Below are 12,524 nucleotides of genomic sequence, written 5' to 3' on the forward strand. Positions count from 1 at the left end.
GATGAGCGAATATACTCGTTACTCGAGATTTCTCGAGCATGCTCGGGGGTCCTCCAAGTATTTTTTAGTGCTTCAGAGTTTTAGTTTTTAGCACTGCAGCTGAATGATTTACATTTGTTAGCCAGCATAAGTATATGTGGGGTTGCATGGTTGCTAGGGAATCCCCACATGTACTTATGCTGGCTAACAGATGTAAATCATTCGGCTGCAGCGCTAAAAACTTAAACTCCTAAAAAATACTCGGAGGACCCCCGAGCATGCTTGAGAAATCTTGAATAACGAGTATATTCGCTCATCACTAGTAGTAATCCTATGATTGATTGATCTTTCTAAAAAGTATTCAAGGTGAACATCTTTTTATTTAAATATGACATTAGGGTGCTCATTTTACTGTGACCCACAAAGATATGTATTTAACAAAACAAATTTGTATATTATAATCTAGTCTTTGCAGCAGGGCCGGACTGGCCATCGGGCAGTTCTGGCAAATGCCAGAAGGGCCGGTGGCAGTCGTGGGCCACTCGCCAGAGCCGACTCTGCTCCCCTCGCCGCCGCATTCAACTATACCGGCGTCTATGATGCCGGTACAGTTGAATGCAATGATGGAGGAGAGAGGGTCTGCTGACGCTCCCTCTCCCATCATTCCCCGCTCTGCCTGGCGCTGACACTGCGGGTGCGCGATGACGTCATATCTTTGCGCACCTGCTGTGTGCCAGGCAGACTGCAGCTGCTGAGACCAGAGCCAGGAGCAGCGCGGGGCACGAGGAGAGGTGAGTGTTGTTTTTTTTTAATATATCTATGGGGGCTGTGCTGCATTACATTCTAAGGGGGCTGTGCTGTATTACATTCTATGGGGGCTGGTGTATTACATTCTATGGGGGCTGTGCTGCATTACATTCTATGGGGGCTGTGCTGCATTACATTCAATGGTGGCTGTGCTGTTTTACATTCTATGGGTGGCTGGCTGCATTACATTCTATGGGGGCTGTGCTGTATCACATTCTATGGGGGCTGTGCTGCATTACATTCTATGGGGGCTGGCTGCATTACATTCTATGGGGGCTGTGCTGTAATACATTCTATGGGGGCTGGCTGCATTACATTCTATGGGTGGCTGGCTGCATTACATTCTATGGGGGCTGTGCTGTATTACATTCTATGGGGGCTGGCTGCATTACATTCTATGGGGGCTGGCTGCATTACATTCTATGGGTGACTGGTTGCATTACATTCTGTGGGTGGCTGGCTGCATTACATTTTATGGGTGGCTGGCTGCATTACATTCTATGGGTGGCTGGCTGCATTACATTCTATGGGGGCTGTGCTACATTACATTCTATGGGGGGCTGGCTGCATTACATTCTATGGGGGCTGTGCTACATTACATTCTATGGGGGGCTGGCTGCATTACATTCTATGGGGGCAGGCTGCATTACATTCTATGGGGGAGGGCTGTATTACATTCTGTGGGGTGCTGTATTATATTCTATGGAGGACCGAGCTGTAATGCTGGATACAGCTGTGATTATATGTTATATAGTCGTGTTACACTCCCCTCACTTCTTGTAACCTACAAGTGTACAAAGATATTATACAGTCACCATGTGACAAGTGGGCCTCTGTACCTTCAAATGCCAGGGCTGAATTTTAGTCCCAGTACGGCCCTGCTTTGCAGCCTTTAATTTTGAAACCCAGTGAGAGCTCCAGCTTACAAATTAGGACAAATGATATTTCTAGAAGAAGTTATGGTCTGCACAAGGTGCTTAATTACACATTAAAGAAAACTGATGTTCTTAGGAAGACGAATAAAGGTATCATTATATCCTGGCAACTTTACATAAAGTGCATGCTTCCCTACTGTGGATATCCGTACTTAGTATTTAGGAGAACATAAACGGCTATGGATCATCTCCTCACCACAGGCTAGACGTGGGCAGAAAGGATCTGAGAGGATAAAAGGCTTCCCCACCAACCTGACCAGTCGATGTGTCAGTTATCTGTGCCAATGCCTTGCTTTTGATTTTTTTTGGAGAATACGAATCATCAACCTTCGCAGTGAGTCATAATGTCCACATGACCAGAAGCAATGATCTTGTTTTAATGAATCCACGGCAGCTTGTTGTAAAATGCAAAAGCTATATTATAATATGGTCTGTACAGTGCTTGTGTATAAATTCTGTGCACATGAGTAGAGTTGGTGACTTGTGTGGGCTAGTCAAAAATTATCATAGTTACCCAGTGCAGGGTAGGGTGACCATAAATGACAGTCATAGTGCCAACTGCATAGCTGTTTGATGGGAGGTGTTGTACACACCTATTTTTCTGGGGTTCAGTGCCAAAAACAGTTGATCAGTCTCTATGGAAGGGCAAGTTATAATGTTGACAAGTGTCTATCGAGCGGTCTCCAGTTAGATAGAGTTTGTATAACAGTATCTGGACTGATGTGGAGGAGAAGAATCAACTCTGGGCTGCTGAGTTACTGAGATGCCTAAAGAAACAGAGCCAACCCTGAATGATGCCCATAGGAAAGGTACAGTGTGGTGAGGTGCCATCATTCTGCAGCAGAACTCAAGTGACAAGTACACAAGATCAACGCTAGGCTCATATAGGTACACACAAGAGGTGCCTGTTGGTGACAAATATTGAGATTGAGTAGGGAAGTACTAAAGGAACTAAGCCCAAATAGACCTGCTGTACAGGGACCCAATCATCACCACAAAAACAAAGAATTTGTATGACCGTTAAGCCTTGAACCTTGCAGACTGTTATGACCTCATGAGTTTGGTTCAGTAAAGGATTTTGTTGGCTTTTAACCCTGACTGTAATGTCTGTTATTGGACCATCACTGTTGGCATCTCAGTGCAAGTGGTTGGCCTAGTCATCGCTACACCATACATATCAATAGTCAATGACATAGATATATACAAGAAGGCCTCATTGCAAATATCAAACTGGGGAACCCACCTTAGTGCTGGATTTTTCAATGTAAGAAAGAATATATTTTTGCCCTTTCCTACATTTTTAATGACCCCTAGGCTAATTACTTATCACAGGAATTGCTAACAATACAGTTTTCCTGCACAGTTTCTTACTACCCAATAGTAAATGGTATAAGGCCAACCAGATCTGGGCTGACTTTCTCCAAGTTACCCTTAACACTGTTTTGGAAAGAGTCTATGTCTATGGCACACAGGTCATGGCCTACAGTGGTTTTTGTCAGCAACAATTGTGTTCACCGATTGGTGAATGTGTATCAATCGTATCTGCTTGAAGCATAGCAGTTTGGGGTAAATGGTTAGTGTGCTGTGGATAGGAGCTGCTGTGACCCGCTCATCAATAAAGTCAGTCAGCTCTTAGTAAGGGCTTAGTAAAATGTATGTGTAGATTTAGTTTACATACTTGGAAGGGGCCGAGGATGGTGGACATTGGTACAGGATGGGGGACATTACTACATAATAGGGGGTATATCCTTATAGGATTTAAAACTCTGCAAAGGCCCATACATCTGACCAACAGGCAGGAGTGGGGAGGTCAAAATTTTGCATGGGAGCCCATCGAATTCTAGTTACGCCAAAGGAGTATACAGAAAAAACAGCATGGGTTCACAGATACTGCTTGTGGTGAGGTAGGAAATGTTTGAGCTGAGAGATAGCAGCATCTAGGATTCCATACTGTACTATCTGTAGACTCTCGTTTGCATCCTCCCTTGGGCAGAAGCTGTGGTAGGTGTATACCATGAGCTGGAGCAGCTCTGCATGGTAAGACACAGCCATTACACAGTACATAGCAGGAGCACATTTATAAGATTATCTCAGCACAATAACACGTTTTTTAATCACACCCAATTGTGGAACGTATTATTATTCTAAGATATATTGATTAAAATGTACTTAGTTCATATGACAACCCTTTAACTTGTAACAAAAGCAAAATTGTAGCTTCACACAGGATAATTTTCACTTCCAATTCTCACTCCAACACTCAGATCTTTTACCTTACTGTAGAGGAGAGATTCTTCACCTTCACTTGTTTTATCTATTCAGCACCATTGGACTTGTACCACTTGACCAAACCAGTCTACTTACATTTTTTTAAGCTCTGCTCTTCTCTTTGAGGTGGCACTTCCACAGTTCACACTGACCCTGCAATGGCTTCCAAACTTTCTTGCTCAGTACTACTCTTACTACCCAATGGTTGCATTCCCAGCGACAACACTCAGGCTTACTGGGGCACCACTACTAAGCCCTCTGGGTCTCTAACTATGGCCCACCAGATCTCAAAGCAGCTCCTCTGGACCATGCTTTTCTTTAAGACTGTCATATGAAATGCCCCATCCTTGGTAAAATCCCCATATTGTTTCTTCCTCCTATACCTCAGGTTGCATCAGTGTGAGCAAGAGTATATCATGCAATGGTAGTTACCAGCCAGTAATCTATCGTTTCTTTCTCCTCAAGGTTTCAGCATCAATTTTATTTTACATCTTTGTTCACACAAACATTATGACTTCCTATTACAACCATGGAAGATTGATCTCTGAATGGATCCCAAAAATTGTAACAAATCTTAATGACTTATTGGTGTCAGTCAGATGTCCGGCAAAGTTCTTTGGCAAGAATAGCATCGTGGTTTATGCCATTTCTGCTGCCATGAAAACTGGAACCCCTGAAAGTAAATTAAACCAGTATAAAAAGTCGCTTATATATTGGCTGAGATGTCAACTCTTTGTTGTCCAGAATCCCAGAGTGTCTATCAGCCATATCCTCCTGCTTCTCCAATGTGTACAAAACCAAATTCATCATCTTTCCTCCATCTCATTAAATTCCCCTATCCGATCTATCTATAGCAAAAAATTAAATCACGCTGTCCCCTGTACCCGAAGTCAGCCGCATTTCAGTAACCCTTGACTCTGCCCTGTCCTTGAAACCGCACGTCCAAGCTTTTGCCACCTCCTGCCACCTTCAATTCAAAAATATTTCCAGAATCCATCCTTTTCTCAACCCCAAACCTACTAAAGTGCATGCCCTCATCATCTCCCACCTCAACTACTGTAATATCCTCCTTGTGGCCTACCTGCTAACACTCTCGCACTTCTACAGTCTGTCCTTAACTCTGCTCCCGACTAATCCACCTCTGCCTCGCCACTCTTTCACTTCTCTCTTCTACAAATACCTTCATTGGCTTCCAATTCCCCAACATATCTAATTTAAACTGCTAACATTGACCAACAAAGCCATCCATAATCTGTTTCCTCCATATATCTCTGAACTAATCTCCTGATATTTTATTGGATTAAACTTGAAAGTTGTAACTTACTGTATAAGTTAGAAGAAAAAAAAAGTTTAAAAAGTTTTCTCATGTGATACGACAGTATATGCAAAATTTCAAGGAATGTATTTGAGTGACACAAGGAGGCGTGAACAGAGGAGGGGGCCGGAGAAGAAATCCTATGCTGGCTGTAGAGTGCATTGTATTATTGGGAATGCTGCTGCATCAAGCCGAGTCTAGGGTTAAGATGATCAGTGCAATCACTGTCTCTTCCTTCCTCTACCTGAGAACATTAGCAAGAGGCACCTTAGATGCCCTGGATGCAAACATGCCACCTACACTAAGATGATGAGAACATCCTGCCTTTTGCTCTGCATGCCTCTTGGAGCAGATATAGGATTACATTCCGTACAGAAGATGGATTATTTTATTCTCCTCCTGTGGACTTTACCTGTCACTATCCTGCAATACACCTCTATGCCATTTTTGTCAATCCTGTGGATTGGAGGCTTGGACAAGGCAGGTTCACTTACTTTTCTATTCCAAATATATATATATTTTTTTTTAAACGGTGAAATCCTTCCATACACATCTATCACTTATATCATCTGTTCTTGTCTTTTCAGACATTTCAACTCTACTGCCTATGCGTCTCTTTCGCTGCCTCCTTAGCGAGCGACGCTGGATTTCCAGGAATTAATCACGGTTCGTATAAACTCATTGCATTCATTTTCTGATATTATTTTTAATATTGCATTTTTTTCCTTTTTAGTTTGCTTTTATCATTGCATTTTTTATTATTATAATTATTTATTTTTTATTAATATGCTAATTGTGTTAATCAAAGGTTAATATATTATCGTAATGTACGTTGGTTTCCATAAAGCTGAAACTAAATCTGCTTGGTGATGTGGCACCCAAGGAGTTAATATAAGCAAAAAATTAACTTTATGTAAATATATGTATATTTTTTACATTTATTAATTTATAATATTTACCAAAATATTTTCAAATACATAAAAAAGATACTATATATATATACATATATATATATATATATACACATATATGTATATATATATATATATATATACATAGCATATATATATAGTATACATATATTAACATACAGTGAATGTGTAATTTTTATCAAAACATTTATGTTATAGCTATATCATATATTATAAACATTCCAAAACCAAATTAATCATTATTTTTGCTCATCAGAGAAAATGAAAAAAAAAAATAGTATCAGATAATTACATAGAATTTATATATAAAGTCCTCCAAAACTAAATAAAATGCAGATTTTTTTATGCGTTTATTTTTTTGCGTGAAATTCTAGGACTTGTCAGGTTCATACAATTTATTAAAAATCAGATTCCAGATAAGAGGAAATTCATACATTTTTTTTGCAATGTCTTGAAGTTGCTTCTACAAATCTTGTTCTTGCATTTAAGGAAAGAGTTAAAATAGCCAAAAAAAAAGAGGTTGGATTTGGAGAAACATGTTTTCTCGTGTAACCCTTTCAGGGTATTTCATGCCTGCCCGGCATTGACAGGATTAATTTACTGTCAAGTTTAATGACTAGGCCTCACTGTGGGGCTGTAAAGTCCTGCTCTCTCTCTGTGATATAATGAATTAATGACAGGTCTAGTGCCTACTATGAGCAAGCATTGCCTTTCAGGGTTGCAAAGGAATTCTCTACTCTTGCAGATGTTGCTTCCTGCAGATCCGGTCTGGGAACCTCAGCTATTCATTTATTGCAGCATTAACTACAGTCGATTACTATATACTGTATTCATATGGCATATAAATATGTCTAGTATCCCCTGAGAGTCTAACTGCATGCAAAAACTTTGTATAGACATTGAAATAAAGTAAAAATGGCAGGGTCAAAAGATTGCCCCCAATACCACATCAGCTATACATGAGTGGACCCATTGGGCATTGCCACGTTTTTTGTTTTTTTTTACAGAAGGCCAGTAAACAATATGACCTAGGGCTATAACACATGAAGATCTCTTCCAACAGACGTTTATGACTTTTGTCCTCATTTTTATCCTTCTTGATGACCATTGGCTTGAACTGTAGAGTAGAATCAACCATAACTTTTTCCCTTAACGTCTTCCATTTCGTTTTCCAAGTAAGATCAGTAATTGGCTATGCTTCTTTTAACATTATGTTTAAGGCCTGGACATTCTGACCTTCGGTCAAATGAGTGTTAGGACTTTGGTTTGATAATTTATCAAAGTTATTGGAAAGAACAACATGCGACTCATTCCAGTTGTGATGGCCAGGGCAAGCATTGGGCATGATGTACTCATGGTGCTTGCCTTAGATGTTGTATGTTCCTCATGCTCCTTATACTCACAATTCCAAATTAATTGTTTTGATAGTGGACATGTTGGTAAAGATGACCGTGAAGGAATTGGATTGTATGGGCATTCTTCCAGTGTGCCAATATGTATGAATTGGGAGAATATTTCACAGTAATCATTGCCCATGGTAAAGTTGGCCATTGATCTTGACAATTGGATGTTACAAGGCCCAAACATCTTCAATTATAGATGAGCATTTTGATTCACGCTACTCTCCTCCACTTCGGTTGACCGTTGCAGCCAGTCTTTACTTCCACTTCCTCCAACTCCATAATGGCTTTGTGGGTGCTCTGGTGCTTACTAGGCCCACCTGAGATGTTAAGATATTGTTGTGCCATGATGTGATGACATTGTTGGTCATTATAAACCCCAGAGGTGGCCAAGAAACTGAGCCAAGGGTGCTGGGCAAAGAAGACAAAACCATCTGTCAAAGACCAGTCTAGGTATCGGAATATGGTAGTGAAAAGAGAATCATTCATTTTTGCATTGTTGGTCGTTTGCTCGCCTAATAACTATTGTTCCTGACCCGATATACTCATGCATGCTTGACTGAGCATGCATGTGTTCTCAACACAGGATCAGGAAAATTCAAGATGCCCGGGAGGTCCTGATACACATAAGATAGTCATTCGGCCCCTCTGAAATAAGTGGGCTCAGTCCACCTATGTAGACTTTGCTCGTCTTAAAGTGATTATCTTATGAGATACTTTTATGAATAATCTATAGTAAATGCCATACGTGTCTGACATTGCAGGTTGCACCTATCTCTACCTATCTCCCATAGCAATGAATAGAGAGTGTTGGCACCTGCATGTCCACCTCTCCACTCACTGCTGGTTAGATGCCAGCCAGTCTGGGGAGATTCTGGAATTCTCATTCTAGAGATAGGTGTGCATCTCAGAAACAGGACCTGCATCTACATTTTTGCCAAATCCTATGGGTATGTCAAGAAGGAACTCTTCTTCAGCTGATGGCTACTCTTCCAAGTTTCAATATACATATACAAGCTTGGATCAGCCAAAAGTGCATGGGAAATAATGGTCACTTCTGGCTAAATAAATAACTAAACAGATATAGCATGTCAAAATACAAATAGAGTTAGGAGATTCCAATATTAATTGGATTGGCAGCTAATCCGGCTAAAATTAATTCTGCTGAGTCGTGCCTAATATGAGAAGACATCTTTAGACCATGCAACGGTATTGATCTATACACAGTGCAGCCAACCATGACGATCATAACATTAGATTAAATACTCAACTACCCATCTGACCAATTAACCTTATCTTGTAATATCTATATTGAACATTGGGCTCCAAATTGTTGGCCACTTGTTTCAAAATGTCAGTCAAAAAATATGCAAACATTACGTAGAATCTGTAGACCTTGTTGGGTTGAGGTTGGATGAAATAATCCCGCAGTTGGCACCATAACTAATCAATTAACATTCTCTGACCCATTATAGTTGACGTCCGTGTCCTCGGGATCATCATGTATGAGTAGGGCTAATATATTTAATAGACAGAGCATGAACAGAGCAGGCCCTTTAAATCATTTATTTGCTGACTCATATTGTGCTGAACGGGTAATCAGTATAACCCCCTGGTGGTGACAAATGTTTTTTTTCTAAAGGACTTATTGTAATCGTTCTTTCTAAAGTCTTTAAGTTTGACTAATCCTCTTTTTATGCAACTACAAAAACATAATGGTGGAATCCCTTGTTGACCTCTATTGTTTTGATTGAGTTGTCAAATGTGCATTTCGAGGAACAGTAGCATCAGAAAGACCCGAGCGACTTTTGTTCTGCAGAATTAGCTGCAACATTACATACCATGGCAAATACTACATGATGGACTGATTTTAGTCATTCATTATTATTTCCCTATTCAATGAAACTTATTCATAGAATAATGATTATTTGCTTGAATTTTGTTGTAGTTCTTTTCGACTTTCAATATCTATGATTTCAATCATTTAAGGGGTTGTCCAGCTTTACTGCAGGATAGCTTATAACTTATTAATTGGTTGGGGTCCAACTGCTGGGACCTGCACCGATTTGTAGATAGAGGAATTTTTATTTCTGTTGCAAAATGGAGAAGCAGGTTGATGTCAAATGCTATTCCACTCAATTTCTATGAGGCTGCTCAGAAAGGTTGAGTGCAACGCTTGGTAGCTCCATGGAGAATGATTTGAGCATGGGCAATGCTGCTTCATTTTAATGTGAATTAAAGTGCCATTCGGTCATGGTTCCATGGTGGTTGGACCCCCATCAATCGACTAGTTATCATCTGGACTGCATTTTTAACTAGACAACCTCTTTAAGTAGTACCCTCCATTGTTTATTTCCAATGGAGAAATATCTATTCAAGGCTCATTACAATGATAGCTCATTCATCCAAGCAGTATCTTATACTGTATTGAGCTTTGCACATCTTAAAAGGGTTGTCCCCTTGATGGCAGGATATGCCATGGATGTCTGATAGATAGGGATCCCATCCTGAGACTTGCATAAATCTCGAGAACAGTGGTCCTCCAAACATGCAAATATAGCGAAGGCAAGCAAGCACGTTCATCAATTTTCACACTTCCTATCGAAATGAATGGAGACAGCAGCACATACGCCACCACCTTTCCATTCCTGGTAGTATGCAGGTTGGACCCCATATATATAGACACAGGTTTCCAAGGAGGGTTGTGTAACTGTTTGAGTTGAGCAAACAGATTTGCAGGACCCTGGTCTGGAGTCCACATTGTTACTCCATGGCGTCTTGACCAGGATCCTACGAATTTCCTTGGCAGGCTCTCGATTGCCAGCATCCAGTGCGCCTCTGATGCTTGTATGGCCTCTTCAACATCATAGCATCCTCTGAAGCCTAGTCATGACATGATTTGTATATGTCAGAGCCGGTGCTCAGGATGCCATCATTCATACCCTGGACTGGCAGCCACGGAGTACCAACTTGGACCCTGGACCAGATTCATACAAATCATTTTGCTCTTCTGCGGTATCTATCATGCATGTTTGCCATATCCTGTTAATTTCCCATAAAAGTTCCAGATAGGAACACACCAAATTATAATAAAAAGTCCTTAATGTGCCTCCACAAGGTCCTGTACTTTTCTTGAATGTGGTAGCTTCCATCCATTGTATTTCTTGCTCAACCTCTTCCTTGTTTCCATTGAGCCCTTCTTATCTCAGATCTCCTTTCCAATGATCATGAACAATATGAGCTCAGAAAGTAGTAACCTCTGCCCTTCCCCAATTCTAGCATCTGATGCTGCTTGTCTGTTTAGGATCTTTACCCTCAATACAACTTTATCTCATCTACAAAAACCTGATCCCATATACCTCACATAGCTGTCATCTGAATGCTCTTTGTGTCCACCTCTATCTCTCTGTACACTCATGCATGTCTATCTTCTTTTAGGTCGAATGGGCATGTGTTTTTAATTGGGAGAATAGAGAAAACTGCTGCCAGACACCTCTAACAGCAGCTTAAGTAAGAATCTGGCATTGATGCTCGACATGCCTGATCTTTCTCTCCAAAGACATCACCTGTCAATGCAGCTTTAGGAGGCCCCTATATGGGTGGACATACAATTGGTGCAATCACACAGTGGCCCAAGAGGTCAAGGGGCCCATTCCCACTTTTAAAGAAGGTGGAATTCTGCATTATAATGAGCTGTTGGACTGCAAAGGACCCAGATATTGTTTTTGTGATTTTGCACAGGGGCCCTTTTCTGTCTGTGGCCACTACTGCCCCCATACACATTATAAAGTCAGCAGTTGCCACTGAATTCAGCAGGGTCAGATAACAATAATATAATTAAAAGAAAAAAACAACTAGCATGAATAGGGCATCCACTGCAAATAATAGGACAGAACCACACTTATGTCCCAATGGTGAAAAGTTTATAGGAAAAGTTTTTTATTTGCGCTGGAATGTACTCTAATTTTAGAGCATAGATAAAGGAAAAAGACTCAAGGGTGATCTTACGCTACTGATTTCTAATTGACTATGCTCATAGGATAGCGCGTGACCATAGGCCAATGTGATCCACTTCTGACTAGAACACAAGTGTGTCTCGCTTCAAGCAATGATTCCGGCTTGAATTAAATAAAAATAGATCTACCCAAACTCTCGAAGATGTTACCTTGTGCACAGTAGATGCGTCGTGTGAAGACTAGTGTCTATGGAGTCCACAGGAGGTCCGAACTTCCTCGGTGTGGGGTCAGTATTTCCGGTGGAGAGAGCGGTTGTTTCTGAGACGCTGTCCCAGCTCAAAAATTAGGGTACATTCCAGCGCAAACAATAATATAATGTCCATGGGGCCAACTCTCTTCACTCACCCTATATGAAAACAATTAGGACTTTGACTAGAACTAAATTGTCAATTTTTACCGGTTAGGCCAATCAGATGGTGCTCAAATATAGTGGTTGACTCAAGGTAAGCCTTAAGCCCCCATACACTTTAAATAGCTATTGACCGAATGATGCTGCAGCAGCTATCTCAACCAACTCTTCCATTCACAGGAACGCTCGCTCGGCCAAGCACTCATGTGCTTTATGACAAAGCCGCTGCTGGACTCTTGTGGTGGCATCTTATTTCAAGAGAACAAAATGATCAGCAGTTGGAAATTGGATATGCCAAATCCTTAGAGGGATTGTCCACCACTCGGACAATCCCTTCTCAATCTTTATATTTCCCCCCAGTAAAATAATAACACTTCTGGTTCTGATGCTGTTCCAACAGTGTCGGCACTGGCTCTCCTGGCTTTCAAGTGACATTGGTATGTCACACGATCACTGTGGCCAATCAGCATTGGCTTCACTCTCCTGATCAGACATCAAGAGCAAGTGAGACCTGTTGTTTCCC

The 12,524-nt window shown here is 40.9% G+C and overlaps 1 protein-coding gene across 1 annotated transcript in view; it reads left to right on the top strand.

Annotated features, from left to right (window-relative positions):
* The first annotated feature begins 5,510 nt into the window (after nucleotides 1-5,510).
* ADAMTS18 (ADAM metallopeptidase with thrombospondin type 1 motif 18) overlaps nucleotides 5,511-12,524 on the top strand; it is a 173,850-nt gene continuing 166,836 nt past the window's right edge. Inside the window, exons 1-2 of the mRNA XM_077288385.1 lie at nucleotides 5,511-5,784; nucleotides 5,892-5,970. Coding sequence (XP_077144500.1) covers nucleotides 5,611-5,784; nucleotides 5,892-5,970 — 253 coding nt within the window. The 5' untranslated portion in view covers nucleotides 5,511-5,610. The remainder of the gene's footprint in view (nucleotides 5,785-5,891; nucleotides 5,971-12,524) is intronic.

This window comes from Ranitomeya variabilis, chromosome 2, assembly GCF_051348905.1.
Source record: "Ranitomeya variabilis isolate aRanVar5 chromosome 2, aRanVar5.hap1, whole genome shotgun sequence".
Taxonomy (NCBI): domain Eukaryota; kingdom Metazoa; phylum Chordata; class Amphibia; order Anura; family Dendrobatidae; genus Ranitomeya; species Ranitomeya variabilis.